At 43.1% G+C, this 23,931-nt stretch overlaps 1 protein-coding gene across 1 annotated transcript in view; it reads right to left on the bottom strand.

The window, feature by feature from the left end:
* Positions 1–6,638: 6,638 nt before the first annotated feature.
* Positions 6,639–23,931, bottom strand: part of RDX (radixin) — a 193,133-nt gene continuing 175,840 nt past the window's right edge. The window contains exons 12-14 of the mRNA XM_040340564.1: positions 22,635–22,727; positions 15,272–15,529; positions 6,639–9,503 (exon numbers count right to left, since the gene is read on the bottom strand). Coding sequence (XP_040196498.1) covers positions 9,339–9,503; positions 15,272–15,529; positions 22,635–22,727 — 516 coding nt within the window. The 3' untranslated portion in view covers positions 6,639–9,338. The remainder of the gene's footprint in view (positions 9,504–15,271; positions 15,530–22,634; positions 22,728–23,931) is intronic.

Here is a 23,931-nt window from a genome sequence, read left to right as displayed (position 1 = left end):
TGGGTATCAAAAGCTTTGGCAGGTGCATAACAGGAGAAAACACTACACAAAAGGAAAGGAGGAGAATAGCCCAAACTCAGCAGAAATTGAGGCCCCACGTTTTTTCACAAGGGGTTTAGGTACCACACAGAAATGCTTTTAATGGTATTTAAAAAAACTCAAAAGGGAGCAAATAAAATATCAATAAGTAGGGTTTACAGACAGTTTGACCATCCTATTTTTGAGTCATGCTTTATTGAACAGTTGTGTACAGGTCTGCCTTTCTCACTTTACTGCACTGGTATACAATGAGTTAGTTTGCTTGTGTTAGGTCTTGTAGATGTACAAGTTCCTGTCCTAGTATGTTGCTTGGCTTAAAAAAAAAAAAAGAAGAAAAAAAAAAAGGATACACTGTTCGTTAATCTTTCTCCAGTCACATACAGGATGACTATATATTACTATAATAGTGTTATGCTTCTCCTTTTCGTTCAGTGGTGCCGTGTTTTTGCTTGTATGTGTGATTGCTTTAATAAAAGCCCAGCCCGGGTAGCCACCAACGTTCATGGCACTCATAAGGTGCCCATGTTCTTTATTTTTAGACTGATTGTTTTTACCATCATAGCCCAGTTTTGTGGAGTTCTTTTAACCTGACATGTACTTCATGTAGCACCGCCCCAAGTGCTGATGTTGCCGCTCTATTAAATCCACCACTAGACATGGTGCTGACATGTACTCTTTCAAGAAAGTGCTATGACCAAAGATGAACACCGCACAACAGCTCAGAATGTACATATGCGAGAGGCAGCCTCAGCCCATGCTCTTCCCAATAGCCACACCCACCCTGGATGCATTTGGCCCCACCCATCAAGGGCTTAGCCATAGAGGAGCTGGAGGGCTAAGACTAAGCCCTGGTGGAAGGAGCAAAACACATAATGGGGCACGGCTATTGGGAGGAGCATGGGCTGAAGTTGCTGCTCACATTATGTACACTTAAGCCTTGTACACACGGATTATCCGATGGGAATTGTGTGATGACAGGCTGGTGTCGGAAAATCCGACCATTTGTATGCTCCATTGGACAATTGTTGTCCGATTTCCCAAAGACAAAATGTGGGATAGCATGCTTTAAAATTGTCCGCCAACAATTGTGTGTTGTCGGATTTTCCGATTGGAGTTTTGTCCGACAGACTTGTGTACACCCTAAGTATAAACACACATGCTCAGAAGCAATGCTCACCATAACACATTAACAGAAGTTGCCCAATGGGTGGCGCTAAAGAGCTGAAAAAACAGGTAGTTTTGTTTGTTGGCCGACAATTCTTTGCCGTTTGTATGCAAGATAAGTTCACGGCCAATGCCCTTCGGACAAAAGACCTACGCTTTGTACGCAGAAAATCCGATCGTGTGTATGAGGCTTTACAGCTGTTGTGCAGCATTTCTCCATCTTTTAACCTCCGGTTTGTGTTCCAGTGGGTGGTGGAAGTCAGAAAGCAGATAATGGTCTGTTGAAACGGCGACTATAAGGCCTCGTACACACGACCGAACATGTCTGCTGAAACTGGTCCGCGGACATGTCCGACCGTGTGTACGGCCTAGCGGACCGGTTTCCTGGCCTAGCGGACATGTTTCCTGGCCTAGCGGACAGGTTTCCAGCGGACAAAAGTTTCTTAGCATGCTAAGAAACTTGTCCGCTGGAATAATGTCCGTCGGACATGTCCGATGGTTAGTACAACTCATCGGACATGTCCGCTGGTTATGACGTATAACCAGCGGCCCGAAATCCCGCGCATGCGTCGAATTGATTCGACGCATGCGTGGAAGCATTAAACTTCCGTGTCAGAGAACGTCGGTGTCTTCTACATCACCGCGTTCTCTGTCTGCGGGGATTTTGGTCTGATGGTGTGTACACACATCAGACCAAAACCTCCCAGCAGACATATCGGATGAAAACGGTCCGCGGACGATTTTCATCGGACATGTCTGCTCGTGTGTACAAGGCCTTAGGAATACCAAAAGACAAGATAAAGGCGAACCTGCAATAGAACATTCTAAAGTTGTCTTTCTCTAACTTTACATGACATAGATGGGTTGTTTCATAAACAGTTGTTGCAGAGCTTAGTAAATGAGATGAAGCTTCACTTTGCAAAAAATACCTAATAACATGCAAGAAAAAAACAAACATCATTCCTGCTTGCACATGTTTGGATGATGGAAGTCAGGAGAGCTTCCCCTCATTTACGAAGCTTTGGAACAAATTCCCTTGCAGAGTCCAACTGTTTTTGCAAAGTGCACACTCTACAGTGGAACCTTAGATTATGAGCATAACCCATTACAGGAGAATGCTTGTAAACCAAAGCGAGTTTCCCCATAGGAGTAATTGGAAACAAAGATAATTCGTTCCACGTTGAATTCTATGGCATGCAATACCGCATGTGGCCAGAGGTGGGGGGGCAACGGAGAGACTCGGAAATACTCAGAGACTGTGCGGCTGCACTCGGAAACCTTCAGAAAGGCTCGGAAACCTTCAGAAAGGCTCGGAAACACATTTAGGGACAAAGTATTTACGAGAAATTCTAAACGGCGTTGAGTGTCACCGGTGCCCCCGCACCTCTGGCCAAAAGCGGTGCTAGAAGAGGCTTGAATCCTGCTCGTTTTGCAAGACAACACTCGCAAACCAAGTCAGGATTAAAAAATAAATAAAAATTGCTCGTATTGCGAAATGCTCATAACTGCATTACTCGCAATCCGAGGTTCCACTGTATTTGCTTTTAGTGAATACACTTCCATGTCACAAAACAGGTTATCATTAAAAATCAGTCCTGTGCATTGTTTCATAGCATAGCTCAAGTGACTCTCATGGACACACTTTCTGAAACTTTTATTTAAACCTGTAGTTTGCTTAACATTAAATTTGGGCGTACAGCCAACATATGCAGAATTTATTGCTCATTTTGTCTGGGAGGAATAGAATAAAGGAATGCCTAATCACCATAACTCATGGTCCCACAGAAGATGGCTCTGTGGACTTTCCTTTCTCCCACTCAGGCCCTCAGCATCATCAAAAGACAAGTGAATGTTGACCGCACTCCAAGGTATAGAGGATAAAAATATAGCTTTAATAAAAATATAAATCCATCATGACGACATTCACCATGATGGATTTATATTTGCAATAAAGCTATATTTGTATCCTCTATACCTTGGAGTGCGGTCAACATTCACTTGTTTCTTTGGCCATCTATCCAGACCGTGGACTGGACCTGCACCTGATTGTTGGGGGAAGGATTGCCCTCACCTGGAGTGGCATAGCCCTGTCTCTTTGCTGGATCCTCAGCATCATTACACACAACAGGACGGACCAGTGGAGGCCATGGTCCTGTACTGTATATGACAGCGGTGAGAGGGGATGAAACATGACCGGCAAGGAGAAATGACTGCACTAGCCAGTAAGGAAAGTATCCCTCTCCATCATAAACCCCTAGACTGCTGAATGAGCATTATAAACTACATATAGAGTGGGAAGGGTACGCGGTTTATTTTATTATTTTTTTTACAGTTGGGCCTTATATACATGTGAAACGGCAACAAAAAACCCTAAATAACCCTGTTTACATCTCCACGTTTCCTATGCATTTCATACACCATTTACTATAAGGACGCAGGTCTCTCTATTCATTCCTTGTGCTAGTTTACATGAATTCAACTGCATCAAAAATGTTTACATGTAAAAAAAGGCCTTATACAGGAAAGATATGCCAGCACTCCAAATATATACAAAAAGCCATAAATAAAATGCATCTTTAACAACTTCAATACCGGGCACTTTCACCCCCTTTTCTTCACTTTTTGAGACAGATACATCTTTCCTTTAGTGGTATTTAATCACCCCTGGGTTTTTCATCTTTTTGCTAAGCAAAAACAAACACCCAAAAATTTTGGGGGGGGGGGATAAAAGTTTTTTAGTTTGTTCATTTTATTTGTTAATAAGTAATTTTTCTCCTTCACTGATGTGCGCTGATGATGCTGCACTGATGAGGAGGCACTAATATGCAGCATTGATGGACACTGATAGGTGCCACTCATGGGCACTGAAAGGCAGCACTGACTGGCATCACTTCTGGGTACTGTTGGGGCTGCACTGATGATCAGTTCTCTGCATATCTGTACAGGTGTTCCCTGTGAATAAATGCCACTGATCGGCTCGCCTCACCTCTCACGCGGTCAGTGTAAAAGAGGAAAGGCGATAAAATATGATCAGATGTGATTGGACAAAGCTGATCACATGAGCCTCGTCATTGGCTATGTACTGAGATCAGGGATGCACCCTGACCCATGGACACAGCGTGATGCCGATCACCGTGCTTGCACGCCCGCAAAGAGGCACAACTTCATATGACATCATCCCAGAAAGAGAGCCACCCTGCCGCCATCATTTGACTATACGGCGAGCAGTAGGTGGTTACAAATAAATGCTTTGGGACCCCATTATCGTACTGTCTATACATAAGGCAAAAGGTCAAATTGTATTTACTACAATGCAAAATCCCAAACACATTACAGACAAGAGCCATGTTAAATGTCCAATATATCTTTATTGTTAAACAACCTGGTTGAAAATAGTTGTACCTGCTGCTTTAATTACAACAAAAAGATACTTAAATGAGAAAAACAGGCTGAAATGTGTGGAAATGAAATGACACTTTCTTGCCTTTCAAGTGATCAATATATCTGTACACTGTGTTTAGAGCATCTCAAGTACATGATCATTCATTCTCTTTCAGAAAGAGAAAAATAATAAAAGCTTTAACCACCGTATGTTGGTGCGGATCGCTAGGGCATCTTACAAAGGACGCATTCAATGCTTGGCATTACCAGTTACATCATTGGATACGAACTGCAATATCAACCTTGCTGCTCTGGCAGCCTCAAGTCCTTTGGTCCTCAGCAAAATCAAGGATTAAGATAAATCTGCAAAACCCAAAACACAAAATGTCTGGCAAATTCCCTTTTGAGTTGTGACCACCTCGGGGTAGGGTCATTCAGTTGAAATAAGCCCTGCCTCAAGTGTATATAACACTCCCTGGAAAAGATTCCAGTTTCCTATACCCAATAAAGTGTAGAAGTGCTCTCACCACAGATTCTGTTGCACATTATAGACCTGTGAGCATTTCCATAAACCCAGTACTGATATAATTCTGGTGAATAATGACCAACAATAGGCAGCCAGAAAAGACTAGCTATATTTTAACGCAGATGTTAGAAGCACATATTGGCATGCATTTGCTATTTAGACATGCGCATCAGGGACTCCCACAACTAATGGCATTCATTTATATTAAGATCCTATAGTGGCCACTGTCCCTGTATCTCCTGGCTGCATGTTGTTGACACAAAACAAGTGAAAACATTCTGTGGGATCTACAACAATGTATTTGCATTCTTGAACCTGTCGCCACCCTAAATTAAAGTATGTATTCTCACAAAGGTTCTTCCACCTTCATCAATAAAGTCCACTTGCAGACAATTTATTGGAGGAGACCAAGCAGCCTTGGAGCTTTAGTAGCACCACAGTCCCTTTAAACCTCTATACTGTGCAGTGTTGCAATTCTTTTCATATTTACAAGGTGGTGGAAAAACACTTTAAAGCCCAACTAAAGCTTTGGTATTTATTGCCGTCATGCAGCAGTCCAGGTTTCCAGCAGTCTGATGCCCTTCCACAGTGCTCTAGCTCTCACACACTAAATAAGCAGAGCTGTTGATTGGAGCACAGTGTAGGGAGCATGACAGAATGCTGCATTGTGTGAGAGCAACAGACCGACTCTCCAGCATGCTTCTATCACAGGCATAAGGATACCCAACATCTCTCAGGCAATACTGATGTGCAAGCATATTCCAGGTCAGCAATTTAAGAAGGTCTGAAGGCAGTGAGCCAGTATAACAGCCAGGCATTTAAGAATTTTCAGCCTCCGTATTCCTCTGGCAGATTTAGGTTTACAATTGAGAGAGAGGATTTTCTACACAGAAGCAAATAGCGCTGGCCAAATGATACAGATAACGTACTTCTACATCGCATGTGCAAAACTTCCAAAAAAAGTCCCTGCTTAGACTGCCACACCAGTCACATTCCACTTTGAGCTAGCAATTCTTGGATTCAGTGAGGGGGATTTAACTTTTTAAAGCGGAGCTCCGCTGAAAAAAAAATTATTAAAAGCCAGCAGCTACAAATACTGCAGCTGTTGACTTTTAATATTAGGACACTTACCTGTCCTGGAGTCCAGCACCATCCGCAGCAGAGGAGGGTTCCGATCAGCGGGAGTTCCACTTTAGGGTGGAGCTCCGCTTTTAGCGCCCTTCCTTTTGAAAACTGAAATATTAAGAAAGAAAACTGCAGCATTGCAGAAAACTCTTTCCTAAGTCAACACTATGCTTTCCGCTTGCTAGCTGTCAGCAAGGATCTCGTGGTGGAGCTACGGCGGTGGCATCTTCCTCCCTGAACCGATTTTTGAACCGCAGATTGGCGGTAACAAGTCTGCAGCCTCAGTGCCGGGTAGGCACCTTTTAAAGTAAGAGGCCATTTGGCTTTCCCTGTTTTATATTGTCATATTTTATTAAACTTTATTACGCTATTGGATTCTCCTGGTTCTTTTTTGCATATTTACCCCAATTGGAACGCCTGGAGCTGAGGTGTATTTATTTCTTCCATACCATCATGTGTGCAGGCACAATCCTGCTCAAGTCTGTGTGACTAACTTTTTAATTAAAGTGGTCAACAAGTTCTGGTAAGAGCATTTAATGGACAACACACCTTGGGTGTAAAAGAAGATACAAGTGTGGTGGTGGCACCCTTTACTTCTCTTCATTTAGGAAGATCACGGCAAATTAAGAAGATTTCATTGTTTTCTATGCACATTATTGGGACTATATTTTTTTCCTTAACACAGTGAACTCTAGTGTTTGTGTTTACTCATGTTGCAGAGCCATCTGCAAATTTAAGCACATTTTTGGGATTAATATAACTTTTTTCTCCTTAACACAGCGATTTAAGTGATTTTTCACTCATGTTGCAGAGGTGTCTGCAAATTTATTGATTTGTAGTTTATTTATGCGTTATGGTGTACACTCCATGTGTTAATTTTAAATCACATTAATTTGTGTGTGGTTTAGCGCCCTCTATCTTTCACGTTTCCGCTTGCATACCTTATTGTTTTACATAAACATAATACAGATGAATACATTGGAAACGTACACTTTTTTTTTAAACACGCATCTATTGCAAATGGAACACTCCATGTAATCAAAATAAAAGGAAAAAAACGGACAGCGTAAAGATGAAGCTGCATTAAGTAACTGCCTGACTAACAGGCCTGGCACTAATCAGGCCAAAACTCAAAATAGATTAAACGGGCAACAAATATCGCCTGCATAAAGATCCACTCAAAAAATATTTTGAGTTTATGCTAAATGCACTTTTGAAGAAAACCTATTTCTGTAAAGATATGACTATCCATTTTCAAAGTGCACCTGTTTTCATGTGACAGTGGAGGCAGCTAACTGGTGGGCTGTACTACAGGCAGCCAACCGCTTGAAAGGTGCAAAGGTTCTATTGTTGGTGGCTGGTAGCTCATTTTTGTAGGTTGGCTGCTGGTGGCCTACCGAACAAAAATGGTATAGGCTCTTCCACTGTGATTCAGGGACTGATGCACTTGAACGTGTGCCATTTATTTACATATCATAATACCATCATAAAGCAGCTTAGCATTCATTCAAACGTCCCCACTACTAACTTTACAGCTATCAACCTGAACAAATTCACATATCAAAAAAAAAAAACAAGACAGGGAAGCCTAGCTTTTAGATATGAGCTGTGGGCTGTTCAAACCCGTAATTAAAGCACAATGGATCTCCTAGAAGCAACCTATCGTGAGCAATAACATGCAAAAATCTGATATGCTGTGGTCAACACTTCCTGACCTCTTTTTCTTAAGGTATACAAACCAGGCTCAATTCTTCTTGAGCTACGTCGTATAAAGGTTAGCCATGGACAAATCAATGAATCGCTCCACCCAGATTTCTACATTCTGGGAAGTGGGGGGGGGGTAGTCTTTGTTCTTCCCACTGGGCCACCACTGTCAGACCCCACTGAGGTGTTCTCCATCCCTCTACTTTTGTCACCAGCCATGTTCTCCAAATTTCTATGGGGAGTCCACAATAGGGTGCACGATTGTATATCCTGCTCCTGTGTGCTTATATACACATATATTCTACGCACACACACAAATACACACACTTGGGCTGGTGGCAAAAATAGTTTAGCTAAAAATCATGAAGCACCTTGATGGTGCTGGGGTTCTGAACAGTGGCAGACACCAAATGGGGAATCAGACACGGCACTGTTTAACCTAAACTGAAGTTCTTTCATTAAAAATTAAAAGTCCAGTCAGTCCAAGCAAGTAGACAGTTGGAAAGAGGCAGAAGACCACAACAGAAATAATAACTAAGCAAGAACAAGGCTCCAAATATTCCCCCAGCCTTGGTGAGTATTATCATTCAGGAGTGTAACAGAAATGTATACAAGTAACAGACCGAAAATAGTGCTCGTCATGTCTTCAATGTTAGTATTGTTATTTGTCTCCTATAAAAATATTATTGTGACTACTTACAAACTAATATAAACAGGCTAACGGGGAAAAGCAATAAAAGGATTTTTTTTTAAAGTAAATATATATATAAAAAAAAAAAAAAATCAAAACTAGGGTAAATCTTAGTGAATAAACCATGTCGTTGGTAATGACAAGGACCAGTCATGTGTATGTGAGGTAGTAGTAGTAGTATTCAGCCCAATTCCTAACACTAAGGTTTTACGTTCCCCCTTCTACAAGATACGTCTTAATGCCAAGTTACTGTCAGCATTACCTTTTCCAGCCCTGTAAATGTCCCGACTCTAGATGTAGTAGAGCTTTAAAAGGAGAACAATAAGAGTCTAAGAGGGCATAATATTACAAATAATTCCACATTATGAAGTAGCAAAAAAAAAATGTCCACTTTCTAAACAGCAATGTCAGTTCTAAGCTTAAAAATTCAAATGTCCTTTTAGAATTCAAACTGAAACCTTTACAAGCGAATACCCTTTCAGAAAAACAGAAGACAAACTAAATGAATTACATTGATATGGAGTAACAAATTAGACAAGACATGGAGATAAAAGCCATTCTGATCGCCTTGTTGAATTCTATCCTCCACAGTCAGACTGGTACAAGTGCTTTGGCAAGGGGGGCACGCTCCGTTGTCGGTGTCTGCAAAGGCCTACTTTCTAGGTTGGTGATTCAGCATTGTGTAGAATGTATAGCAATGAAGTGTCCTCACATTGCTTCAAACTCGTCGATGCGCTGTTTGGTGTTTCCTTGTCTGATCTGACGAAGTGTTTTGTACTTGTCTCGGCCAGCTTTCACATTCTCCGCATGAAGGACGTCATTCTGAGTCTTCTTGGTTTCATCTCTAGCTTGAGCCAGCTCTGAACTTAAAGCCTAAAAGACAGAAAATCGTATGTGTTGTTAAGCTGAACAATACAAGCTCTAGTATGAATGTATTGCAAAGGACTAAACTTCAAGCTCATCAACGGTGTGACCAGGCTGGACCAACACCGAACCACCTCACAATTCTTTCTTTACTAGACCTGTGGGCCTGCAATGGTGCAGCCTTGCACCCAATGAGTTAGGCATTCACAAAGCTGCTTAATGAAAACGTTGTGTTTTGTGTGCTCTGCACACACTGCTCTTATACAAACTAAAGCCCATGTATACATGGCTTAATGCTGGTAATGAGAGGACTCCTTTAAGCTCAGATGAGAGAAAATGTGGTCAAATTTATAAAAATGAAAACATCTCAGTATTAAGGGGAGTTTTTTAAATCAACAAAGTAAATATACATAGGATATTATAACGACAATAGTAAAAACATGCCATGCCATAGAGCACAAGTTTCCTTAGTATGTTCTATGACCATTTACTGACATTTCTTGGCATGAACAAGTCCATTGGCAAATTGCTGTATATATATGGGTGCATGTGTCTGAACAGTCAGTCAGTTTATTAATTCACGGATCCTCGATTTATGGGCACAGGGCAGCCCAAATTGCATGAGCGCACTCAGATTTGTCAGCTTATGGACAGACTGGCAATTGACTCACATCTAACTGGCAATCTGAGCAGGGATACAAGCCAGAAGCAGACATGAACCTCTATGGGATGGTGAACACATACATTCAGGTAAATACAAACCAGACTAGAAAAAAATATAGGTGAACCCATAATGACACACATTAACATGCACATTATGAGCCTGTACAGAATTCAATTATAGGCATGACATTATAAGGGACAGTTCTAAGACTTTTATATGTAGCCTGAAAGGGAGATTTGACTAGAGCTGTACAGAAAAGAGGGCTGCAGATTAACAAGCACAACTTGGTTATTATTTGTTATCTTATTTGTTTTATCTCTATGTAGAAGGCCCTGTTCACACCTGAGCGTATTGAAATCACAGGCAGAATTGTGCAATTCTGCCTGCGATTCCAAAATTACAACAAAAACGGGCAACACGCTCGCAGTGCCATTATTTCTTAATGGCACCCCATATGCGGTGCCATTTTTCCAGGATTGTTATGCGACAAAATGCATAAAAACCATGGCAAAAAATAAATAAAAAATGGTTGATTGAACTGGATAGATTGGTGTCTTTTTTTCAACCAGATTAACTATAAAAATTAACACCAAATGTGTTTGGCTCAGTGCCAAAATTTGGTACATGGGCGTCTTTGGCACATTCTTGGAGCAGAGGAAAGCCTATTCAAAATGAATAGTGCTGCTCCAAGAAGGCGCCACAAAAACGTTCAGGGTCACTCAGGTGTGAACGCAACCTCACCAAATGCTAATTACTTCAATTGGTATATGTAAAAAATTTTGGTGATTTACAATCACTTTTTTAATCATACAGTAATACATACAGTACAAAATACAAGCATCATTTTATTACACCATGGGATGTTCCCAAGCAATGTATAGTAAGGGTGGGCAACAATGAGTCAAAAGACCCAACCTCAGAGAGCCACTGGTACAATCCTGCGGTCAAAATCGGAATCAGCAGATGATCGGACATCAACCTAGTAAAAAGTTATGACGAGAAGACAAGGTGGCAGCCCGACAGTCGCACAACTGGGCTAGCAAGGCTCTGTGCCGAAATTGACTGATCTGGTGGAATGAGGGCTTAGAAGCAGAAGAGGAAATTTCTCTTCGAGAATGTAGGCACTTGCAATCAGATTTTGTATTTATTGTGCAATGGTGGACTTTGCAGCAGAGTGTCCTATGCAAAATCCAGAGAATGGGCCATAAGCTTGAGGGGTGGCATATCCCTGAAAGGTTCAAAGGCTGGTTTCTGCAAGGCAGAAAGAACCAAGTTGAGATCTCAAGGGCTGCAAGAGGGGCTTAATATGAGATACACCTTGAAGAAAAAGGTGGGACACTGAGGCCAGAGGCCTTTGAAAAAACAAAACAATGGCTGAGACCTAACCTTTTAGCCTACTCAAGGCCAATTTCTGGTTAGGGCCTGGCTGTAGGAAGACCAGAATTTGAGGTACAGAGCAAACTCTGGGATTGAAGTGCCTGTGCTTGTACCAGGCGAAAAAAAAAAAAAAAAAAAACGATTTCTAGGTGCAATATAATATCTTCCTGGAAGCATTTTTTTCTTGGTTTTAGCAAATTTGGGGATCACAGACTCAGAAGAGATATCTGCTGAGATAGCAGATTTGGTCTACTGGGAAGAGGCCAGGCTTGTCTGCTGAAGTGTGAGTAGGTCTGTATAGCAGGTTCTTCTGGATCAGTTTAGTGCAATTAGAATCACAAGTTTACTCCCTTGCTCTATTTTCTGGAGCAGACAAGGTAGGATTTGCAAAGGAGGGAACACATAAATTATCTTACGCATAACGCATAACTAAGACTAGGCAATTATTAAGCCATCAGAGACTACAGCTAGAGTATTACTGGTTCTGGCAACAGAGGCTGACTATTGTTGAATCTGAAAGCCAAGATGTCCACATCAAGAACTCCCCATTTCTCAATTATCAGAATGAAAACATATGGATGCAGGGTCCATTTCCCTTGATCCAGGCAATGTAAGGTGTCCACACCTGGAACATGAACTGCAGTGATAACTTGAGAGTACGTTTCTGGGTGATTAGCTTTGCTTCCTCCAAGGAAGTTAGACCCCTGGTGCCCTCTTAATGGTTAATGTAATCAACTGCTAAGGCACTGGCTGACTACACCCTTAATTGTGTGTCCCCTCACAAGGGGGTTCAGTGCTGCAGGGCCCCTCGACTGCTCTTGGCTCCAAGATGTTGATGTAAAGCTTGGCTTCTTTCAACGAACATGTTCCTTGAACTGTTAGGGAATGGAACACTCCTCCCCAGCACGAGAGACTTAATTCTGTTGTGATAACTTTCCAGTGATAGGGAAGGGACGACTTCCTCTTTGTTAGGGCTGGGGTGATGACCTACGAAGATAGGGAATTCCTCAATTGGCTGGACAGGAGCATTGGCTCAATGAGAGAAGGAGCCCGCTTGTTCCAGGCCAACAAGATACTTTGTTGGAGAGTTCTTGAATAAAATTGGACGATTGGTACGGCTTCGAAGGAGGTTGGGCCATTAGTCCTAGCATGCTTATCAATGCCTATTGCATCTCAAGAATCCAGCATGTGCTCTTAGAAAAAGAACTTGCTTTTGGGATGCGTTGAAGGATTTCTAGCTGAATAGGAGGATTGAGAGTAGATTTGTTGAAACTGATCACTCGGTAGAAGTCCTGGAATATCTAAATCAGGGATCCTCAAACTACGGCCCTCCAGCTGTTGCGGAACTACACATCCCATGAGGCATTGTAAAACTCTGAAATTCACAGACATGACTAGGCATGATGGGAATTGTAGTTCCTGAACAACTGGAGGGCCATAGTTTGAAGACCCATGATCTAAATCATCTTATGGACATTTTCTGAAAGCTACCAGTGAGACGAGTCCTTCAGAAGTAGGTCCTCTAGGATCAATGTTTCTCAACTCTAGTCCTCAAGTACCCCCAACAGGTCATGTTTTCAGGCCCTCCATTATTTTGCACAGGTGATTTGATCAGTTTCACTGCCTTGATAATTACCACAGCCGTTTCATCTGATGGAAATCCTGAAAACATGACCTGTTGGGGGTATTTGAGGACTGGAGTTGAGAAACATTGCTCTAGATAGCCTTTGCCTTGAATTCTACAAGCAGAGCTGCTAAAACATTTGTGAACACACTGGCAGCACATGATAGGCTAAAAAGGGCAGTGTGATAAACTGGTGGGGGTTGTCTGCCAATGCAAAGTGCAGAAAGCACTGATCAGGTGGGCAAATGGGAACATGTAGATGGCATCTGTGGACATGCAAGATGCCTATAGATGCCATGTATTCCCCTTTTCTTGGAGAGGCAATTACTGACCTTGCGAATTCAATGCAAAATTTTGAAATATGAAGGCATTTTTTGGGTTTTGATACCATGAACAGGTTTGGGTAAAATCCTTTGAACCTGTCTCATGGAGGTTCTGGCAACAACGAATCCCTGGGACTGGTGGTGGTTCAGGGCATTTTGCAAATACAACTGTACTTGGGCAGTTTTTGGTTGATTTGACTGAAGTGGCAAGGTGGTAGTTTTGAACTCTATTTTGTACCCTTTAGAAACCACAGATTGAAATGTCTGAAACGTCTGTGAACCAGAGAGAGGCAAACCATAAGACACCTTTAACACCGAAGCACTGCTAAAGCACTGCTAAAACAGCTGCTAAAATCACCTGTAGTTTTTGCGGTGCTTTAGCAGCGTTTTTTGGACGCTTCCAAAGCACTGCCCACTCATTTCAATGGGCAGGGTAATTTTTGGAGCACTTTTTACAGCGCTCCAAACACATCCCAAAGATGCTGCCTGCCGTACTTTTTCTACGCACTGCCCCAGTGTGAAAAGCACCCATTTAAATGAATGAGAGGCAGTTTTCAGGATCTTTTCAGAGGCTATTTTTAAAGCTAAAAGGCCTAAAAACTGCCTCAGTGTGAAAGGAGTCTTAGATGCCCTTCCACTCTTGGAAGTGAGGGTGCCCCTTCATTGTGAAAAAGGCTTGGTGGCCTTGAAGGACCAAGTCTTTGAAAAAAGGAATGGCTAAAGTCAGGTTTTTAAGTCTAGGCCGGGTTAAAGCTGACAGTTGCTCTGCATTTTGTGGAGCTAAGGCATCCTTAATAACGTGGTTTTGGGTTTCTTGCAGGCAGATTCAGCTGTCCAAGCTTTTAGCCATAATATTCTGTCCATGTGAATGGAGGTTAGGGCAATTCTAGAATTTTACCTCATGCCATAATCTAGGGTCATGTTGGTTGTTCATGGTCTTAGTCCAGTAAGACCAGTGGTGTGATGGAACACCTGGTCATCAACCCAAGACCGAGCTCTGAGTGGTTGAATTTTGTGCACCAAGTTTGAAAAGTTTTTCATTGCAAGGTGAATACATTCCAAACATAGCTCTGTTTTTAACACAAGTCAGAGACAGAGTGATCCTGTCTTACCAGTCCACAATGCTGGACTGTAAATTAAGTCCAAGCTTCACCTGTCATAATGGGCATACCCCTGAAGGGGTTTTCAGGGACTGGGTTCCAAAGTGATGGACCACAACCCTGCAGCTAACACAACGCTTTGCACCAAGTGCCAAGTTTAGCAACGATTTCAAATCCAGTGCCTGAAGAGGAATTAAAGGCTGTCCCAACAGCGTGAATGTTTTCAGCTTTAAAAGCAGCATAAAATCTCCAGACCTGTTGGTAGGCTGCAGAGAGGACTATTGCTACCTGTGTGTGAGCAGTGGTCTTACACACTTTGTCCTGAGCCAAGGCAATTGCAGGTAACAGGAGCTTCTAACACAGTTAGATATAGATATTCTGTGACTCACTCAGCAGGGTAAAGATTGGACTGCAGCACAGAGGTCATTGCCCAGACACAGATAGAAGTGGTCCACTCTGCTACCTGTGTCTTTGAATGTTTTCAGCTCCATCCATGGCATCAGATCTTCAGTCAATAAAGAGGTTTAGAAACATTTATATAACTGCACCCTTTAGTAGTCGCATGAATTTTACTGGCGGTGCCCAGTATTTAGTTACATGCCGATTTCAACTTGTTATCCTTGTAGAATAAAAATGGTCTTTGTTTTAGCCTCTTTTCTATTGAGGCTCAGTAACCAAGTACAACGTACCTGAAGCTGCTTCTTTACTCGCTCATTCTTTTGCGTTTCTGTTAGCCTTTCCTCCTCACTGCGATGGTTCATAACACCGTCGTAAGACAGTTCTGCGCTAGCCTCAGCGTTGTTCTCATCCTGCTCGTCGTGCTCGTGTTCATTCTCTGCAGGTGCTGCAGGGGGTGGAGGGAGCGGGGGTGGGGGAGGTGGTGGGACAGACATCACGCTTTTTAATTCTTCTTTGGTTTTTTCTAAATCTTCCTGTGCTGAATATGCCTGAAAGGAAAGAGTAAAATGTTATGTTTTTTATCAACATAATGTGCTGTACAAGTTACAGAAACAAAAGATGCAAGGCCAAGGCTGTGAATATTGTATAGAAATAAACAAGGAATAATGTATGGTACGTCTATTGTTCACATATTATTTTACTGTCCTTGAGCTAAAATAAAAACAAAAAAACTTACCCCATTTTTATAATAGCCCTCACCTTTATAGCGACTTGTGCATCAGCCACATCTGTCATGTACACTACTTGGACAAATTCAAATAAGGTCACAACAGAGGATTTCAGAGATAGCATTTTCATTCTAGTCTCAAATATCAACAACATTCATGTAACCCACCATAATGGTAAGATACAATTACATCTGACTCTCGGCTTGACAGGAAATGTTGTATAACTGTATGGAGCCGTTTCACCTACATGCCAGATAGACACTACTGTACCTCATTTTATAGTGGATTACATAGATGGTGATATTTGAGACCAGAATAAAAACAGTGAAAATGCTATAACTATATGCTATAACTGGAGTCCTCGGTGCAATATACCTGCTGCACACCTGGGAAAGGAAGAAATGGAGTAATGCTTATTGGGAGATGGGCACAATTTCATATACTTATGTGGTTTGGCTTATTAAAGGACAGTTTTGGTGAACTAGATAGTGCTTAATATTGTCCTAGTTTAAAACTGTTAATCTAAAAACAAGCACGTAATATATGGCAGCTGATCGGTCCTTAGATGGGGTTGTTGCATTAGGTTTTCTTTTTTTTCTCCAGGCACTTTTATTTTAACTGTCATCTGGTACGAGATTCTTCCTGTCCAAGAAGGGTGACAAGGCATCCTTTAGAGCTCTTTCACACTGGGGTGGTAGCGGTAAAGCACCGCTAGTTTTAGCAGCGCTTTACCACTTATGGCGGCGCTTTGGTGCACCTTAGAATTGGTTTAAAGCGCCCTTTGAGCGCCGCCACTGAAGCGCTTTGGCAGCGATGCCCATGCATTCCAGAGGTGGTGGAGGAGCGGTGTATACACCGCTCGCAACCCGCCCCAAAGATGCTGCTTGCAGGACATTTTCTAACATCCTGCAAACGCACCGCCCCAGTGTGAAAGCATTGTTACCCTATGATAGGAAGTGCCTTAGGATTACAGAACTCCCTCCCCTTCCCATAGCATGGGATGAGGTATTCAGAAGTCAACAGGAAAAACTATAAATAATTGTAACCAATAAGGCCTCATGTACACTACTGCTGGTAAATGGACGTTTAGGAGCAGTTGGGCATTTTTTTCAACTGCCCCTGAACCCTCCACTATGTTATCTTATCAGTACATGTACACAGGGTCATTTATAGTAATTTCTAGGTAGTTACGTTTAGAGGCTTTTTCTGGAACCAAAAACAATGCGTTCAGAAGCCGTTTAGCTGTGTTTCGTTTACAGACTTTATTTTTACCCCCCCCCCCAAAAAAAAAATATATACCGTATGTATCGGCGTATACCGCGCACTTTTTTCCCCTTAAAACAAGGGGAAAATCGTAGGTGCGCGATATACACCGATACCCGCTTCCCACGCTCAGTTTGAACGCCGCCATATACCGAGCGCAGTACACTCGGGTACATCCGGCCAGGCTCGGCTTCGCTCGTGGTCACGCTCTGTGACGTTTATGCCTGAGAAGCCGAGCGTACTGTGCTCGGTATAGGTCGGCGGCGGCGTTCAAACACAGCATGGGAAGCGGGGATTCGACTCGGAGACAGCGCGGGAGAAGCGGGGAGGACACCACCGAGGCCGCAGACAGACGCCGGACCGGACAAGGCCGCCGAGCAAGACACCAAAACTGTAAGTAATAAAATGTTGTTTTTTTACAGGAATTTCAGGTCTACATTAGGGGTGCGCGCTATACGCCGGAGCCCGCAATACCCCGATAAATACGGTACATATATATATATATTTTAAACGCTTCTAGAAACGTGGCTAAACGACTGTTTTTAGACGCAAGTTTCTAGCTGTCAAGTTAAATCGTTCAGGAGAGGTTGAACAACATCCTGTGTACATGAAGCCTTACAGTTAATAGAAACAGAGCACAAGAAGCTGACAAGATTTCCAGCAGGACCAACAGGTAGCTTTTGTTCTTCTTGAACATATATAAGAAAACACATTTTAATGGTATATTTAACAGACCAAAAGAGAGCAATAAGGCCTCATGTACACTGAAGCTGGGAAATGGACGTTTAGGAGCATTTGGGCATTTTTCTCAGCAGCCCCTGAACTGTCCTCAATGTTATCTTATGGATACACTCAGTTGTTTATAGCAGTTTAGAAGCAGTTGCGGTTAGAAGCATTTATTTTTGAAAGCTAAAATTTGCATTCAGGACAGAAGTTCTGGGGAATTTGAAACGCCAGATGCTTGCAACAGCGTGTAAACGAGGTAAATCGCGTTTATAAAAGAGTTTTCAATGGGAAATATAATCTGTCCATTTGCAATGGTAAAAAACAGACTTTCTAGGAGAGGGAAAGGATCCTCTCCTTTAAAGCATTTTATACAGCTCAGTACTTGTGCTGTGTAATTTGGACCCCTGTAACACCTAAAAAAAAAAAAAAAAAAACCTGGCTGATCCTGCCAATCTCCTCTGTCCTCCCCCCCTCTCTCTGCATGTCACCTAGCGAAAGTCCCCCCCCCCATCCTCCTCCTGCTGCAGCAGGAATAACCTATATATCTGTATATGAACCATTCTGTCTACTAATGCAGTGCCCCCCGTCTCTGTTTTATAAAAAAAAAAAATACCTCCTTTACCGTATCTCACATTGGCTCCTGGCAGTCACGTGACCGGCTGTGTCTCCTCTCTCCTTGCGTCCCGTTGACATCAGCAGTGGAATCTCAGCCCCTCCTGCTGCTTCTGCCAGATGGGCAGAGAGGAGACATGGCCGGTTACATGAGCGCCCGGAGCCACCATGAAATACAGTAAAGGAGGATTAGGAGACAAAACTGATTATGTGAACATATTAAAAGGGTTAACAACCACTTTAACTGATCCTAAAACTCCCCCACATCCTTCTAATAAGCTTTTTTAACATGGTTATATAATGCTGGAACATACTGGGAAGAAAATGATCTTTTGTTCAGCTGAAATAGACTGCAGGAGAAAGTCACTGATTGAAAATAAAGCTGTCAATCGAATAAACATGACAGACAGTTAATCGTTGCAACACCACTGTGTGCCATAGTAGTGTGGATGGAGAATGGAAATGATGTGTTTTTGTAATTGGACTTTTGAGCATGACCATGTGTGATCAGCTCTGGTTACATTTAGCCCTTTGCAGCAAAACTAACTGCAGACAACTTTTGGTGTTAGAAACCCTGTCAGTTTTTTTTGCATTATTTATGTCCCTACTAAAGGAATTATTTTCCTGTCTCACAGACGGTCAGACGGGGGGTCATCACAGGGACATAAAATAATGGTAAATCTCCAACAGGGACGTAGCAGCTAGTTTTTGTAGAAGGGGATAATCTTATACAGTAATTGTTTTTGCTGCTGCATATTCCTGTCCCCCATCTCACATTTTTCTTATCCCGGTGTGTCACAGGTACAGGAAGGGCGCATAATGTAACCTCTAAAATGGGGATCAGCAACCCAAAGATTGCGGCCAAGGGACTGGTAGATCGCAGTCTGGGCTTGCTGACCTGCCACCCCAGACTGCAATGCAGAGGGACTACTTGTAAAGCTAGAGCTGCATGTATGTAGTAGAGAGCAAGAGCCACATAAGCCGATGTATCCTCTGTAGTTTTGGCTCCTGTCCCATGTGTAGCGATACCAACTGCACTCCACCTCTTATCCCGGCCAATGGTCTCCAGAGTGGTGGCAGCAGCAGGAAATAAGAGACCTTAAGGTCAGTGTGACAAAATACATTGGGCATAATAGTATAGGGCTTCTTTCACACTGGATGTGCTGGGATTTACCCACATCACGGGTGAAGTGCAGTGTACCTGCAGCTTTCCTGAAGGGTTTGCTGCGCTTACCCATAGACTTTCTGAATGTAGTTTTGGTGCCCTTTCAGAGCATGGTGCCCATTTGCAGAGCATGATCCAATTTGCTACAGCAGGGGAAAAAATTCCTTCCTGATCCCCCGAGAGGCAATCGGATTTTCCCCGGATGAACTTTACCTACAAATCTTAGTACTTAGTACTTAGTTATATTATGTACATTTAGGAAAGTATCCAGGCCTTTCTTAAAGCAATCTACTGAGCTGGCCAGAACCACCTCTGGAGGGAGTCTGTTCCACATTTTCACAGCTCTTACTGTGAAGAAACCTTCCCGTATTTGGAGATGAAATCTCTTTTCCTCTCTTTTCACTTACCTTTTCCTTTGATTTCCCTTCTAAATGTTTTTTTTCTTTGTCTGAATTTCTCACTTCCTGTTCCTCCTCAGTAAGCTTGCCCCCATCATTCGAGCCGTTTTGGCTGGGGGTTAGTCAGTGTGCTCGCAGGGATGTAGTCCCAATGGAGGGGGCGAGCACGCTAACCCCACAGTCAGCACGGCTCGGATGATGACAAAGAAAAAAAAAACATTTAGAAAGGAAACTGAAGGAAAAGGTAAGTGAACTAACAACGCACTAGCTTAAAGGAACTCATTTAGGAAATAAAAAACAAACCTTTACAACCCCTTTAAGACATGTTTTTACCAGCGCCGCCCGCACTCCCTTTAGGCCCCATGCACACGAGACGCTGGTAAACGCGTGTTCAGGAGGCATTTGGACAGCTTTTTCAACTGCCCCTGAACACAGTCAATGTTATCCTATGTGTCCCATGCACACAGTCACGTTTTTCGGCAGTTGCGTTTATGCTCGTTTTTTCAGAAGCAAACAAATGGGTTCAGACGCAAACGTTTTCGCGTTTCAGACACAAAACGCGACAAAACGGCGCTAAACGCGGTACCGGCATTTTGCAGCGATTTCGTTTATAGGCGTTTTTAAAGGTGACCTATTTTTTTACATTAGAAATCTCAAAAATGATGGCAAATTATGAAAAACCATTAAAAAACTTAAAAAAACGAATTGCTTGCATTGCATTGTGGACAATCCACAACTTGTGGCAGGTGACGTGGCCAGGTGATGTGGCAGGTGACATGGCCAGGTGACGTGGCAGGTGACATGGCCAGGTCATGTGGCAAGTGGACAATCTACAACTTGTGGCAGGTGATGTGGCCAGGTGACGTGGCCAGTGGACAATCCACAACTTGTGGCAGGTGACATGGCAAGTGGACAATTGACAACTTGTGGCAGGTGACGTGAACAGGTGATGTGGCAGGTGACGTGGCCAGGTGACATGGCAAGTGGACAATCCGCAACTTGTGGCAGGTGAGGTGGCAAGTGGACAATCCACAACTTGTGGCAGGTGACGTGGCCAGGCAACATTTACTAGTAATGGCGGCGATCAGCGATTTTTTTTCGGTACTGCGACATTACGGCGGACACTTCTGACACATTTTTGGGACCATTGGCATTTTTATAGCGATCAGTGCTATAAAAATGCATTGGATTACTATAAAAAAATGCCACTGGCAGGGAAGGGGTTAACACTAGGGGCGGGGAAGGGGTTAAGTATGTCCCTGGGTGTGTTCTTACTGTGGGGGGGGGGTGGCCTCACTAGGGGAAACACTGATCTTCTGTTCATACATTGTATGAACAGAAGATCAGCATTTCCCCCCCTGACAGGACCGAGAGCTGTGTGTTTACACACACAGCTCCCGGTCCCCGCTCTGTAACGAGCAATCGCGCCCGCCGGGCACCCGCATGAGAGTCACGGACGGGCTAAGAGAGCGGACGTTATTGTACGGGCTCTCGCCCAGGAGAGCCGACCTGCCGCCATAGAATGGCAGGTCGGCAAGTAGTTCAGGGGGGAAAAAAACATATTTTTGTTATTTTCGATATAATAAGGGAAGATTATTTAGTCCATCAATTTTTGTCACCAATGTCCAACTGGAGAGATTTCCCCAGTAGTGAGCCACATAGCCTTTTTGAAATCTGCCCCCTGGCTGAATACAGGATCAGCTCGGTAAGCTACGGAACGGCGCATGTGCAGTTCCAAGCCGACTCGGTCACAAAAGTGCCCTGTTTATACGGGCGGCTGGCAGCACAGAGTGGCTCCCGTGCGCATGTGCAGCTAATCGAACCAAAAGGACTGGAGCCTGCTAAACCGGAAAGACGACAGGGTGAAGATGGAAGACCCATTCAGCAGGGACAACATGTCGCTGGAGGACTTTGTTTAAAAGGTATGTTTCACATGCTAGTAATGTTCACTAGCACATTATAACTTTGCCGTGCAGGTATAAACAAAAAGAAAAAAAAAAGGGCTGTGGTTTACTACCGCTTTAAGGGTAGGTCCAGAATTTATGCTCCCATATTTCTATTCTCAAATATTCCTTGACGCACAACACAATGCCACCAGTTAGGCCTTGTACACACGACCGAACATGTCCGCTGAAACTGGTCCGCGGACCAGTTTCCGCGGACATGTCCGACCGTGTGTACGGCCTAGCGGACAGGTTTCCGGCCTAGCGGAAAAGGTTTCCAGCGGACAAAAGTTTCTTAGCATGCTAAGAAACTTGTCCGCTGGAAACATGTCCGTCGGACATGTCCGATGGTTAGTACACCTAATCGGACATGTCCGCTGGTTAGGACGTGTAACCAGCGTCCCGAAATCCCGCGCATGCGTCAAATTGATTAGACGCATGCGTGGAAGCATTGCACTTCCGTGTTTGAGAACGTCGGTGTCTTCTACGTCACCGCGTTCTCTGTCCGCTGGGATTTTGGTCTGATGGTGTGTAAACACATCAGACCAACGGACAATTCAGCCTTGTCCGCTGGAAACGGTCCGTCGGACATGTTTCATTGGACATGTTCGGTCGTGTGTACAAGGCCTTACAGATTGCTGTTGACCCGTGGAACCCTCACCAAGTGCTGGAATACATACATTTTGCATACAACTGGCACACCGGAAACGACGTTTGAAAAAGGGCTCAATGTGATTCTATACCAAGAGCCGTTTATTGGCCTCAGGAAAGAATTAACAATATCAAATGCATACAATTGATAAAAAGGTAAACGTTACTTTTTGTTGCCACTCTGAAGCTTCCTCTTCTTTCTTCTTCTTTGCTTCTTCAAGTAAAGCGATCTTGGCAGTAAATTCTGCAAGTTCAGCAGCCTATAATGAACATAAAAGTATATGCCTCAAAAATGTCACTATGGTAATCAACCAAAATCCTTCACTAAGGAAAAAAACAAAAAACAAAAAAAAACACACAGAACACTACACTGGAAAAATCTAACCGAGATTACCAAGCTATCACTAGTTGCAGCTGCCTGTGGGTCGAAAATGTATTAATTAAAACAAAAATCTAAAAAAAAAAATGGTGGGCGGAATAAAAAACAAAACACAAAAAACACACACATGCCAACATTTGACAGAAAAAAAAAAAAAAAAAAAAAAAAAAGGACTGCAGATGAAAAGAGCAAGATAAAAAAAATAAAAAAAACACCGGAACGGTGCTATACTAACCATGAAAACCTTGGTTTAAAAACTCTGTAGCCTTATAAAGCTAGAGAAATTAAAAAAAGAATACACAATATAGGCCCCTTTCACACCAGCCAACCGATCAGGTCCATCTGTCTGTTTTTCAGGTGGACCCGATCGGACTACTAATTGATCTCTATGGGATGGCGGATGCCAGTGGACATGTGTCCGCTGTCAACCACCGGCACCTAATCAGGTCAAAACAGGCTGATGGGGATCCGTTCGCCATTCGTCCGGCGGATCATCGGACAGGCAGTCTGTTTCCATCTGACTGCCCAAAAGAACAGCAGGCTGTGTCCGCTCTGCATAGCATAGTGGACACGGACCCATCATTCACTTGCTCTGCGGGGATCAGCAGAGAGATACCCCCCCTGAGCAGGCGGATCTGTTTGGACAGATTCCACTGTATCTAAAATAGGGTGCTTTTCAGGTATTTACAACACTCCGCATTTATGGTGCACCGGCTAAAGTTTTGCATGTCGTGCTCCAAATAATAAAGCATATGAGGCAAAATATATATTTCGTACTGCAATTCATGCACATTTCCCCATGTTTTATCTCTTTAAATATTCTACAATTACAGGAAAATAACAGTTGATGTGCTAGAAATATTCAGGGGAATTAAAAAAAGTGCCAATAATTTTCTGGCAGTGGTTACTTTAAGAATTACCTATTCTGGCCAATGGAATCCATTAACATGCAATAGCGTCACATGTCTAAACGTGTGCACTACGCAGCTTTAGCCGCATTTTTCAAGCAGCTTTTCTCCTGTGAGTTCTGGTGTTCAGAGGAAAAAAACCAAACACCCTGTGTGCATGAGGCCTAAGTGTTTTCA

This window comes from Rana temporaria, chromosome 2 (assembly GCF_905171775.1).
Source record: "Rana temporaria chromosome 2, aRanTem1.1, whole genome shotgun sequence".
Classification (NCBI taxonomy): Eukaryota; Metazoa; Chordata; class Amphibia; order Anura; family Ranidae; genus Rana; species Rana temporaria.
The sequence above is the reverse complement of the archived record's forward strand: the minus strand, read 5'-3'. Positions and strand labels throughout refer to the sequence as shown.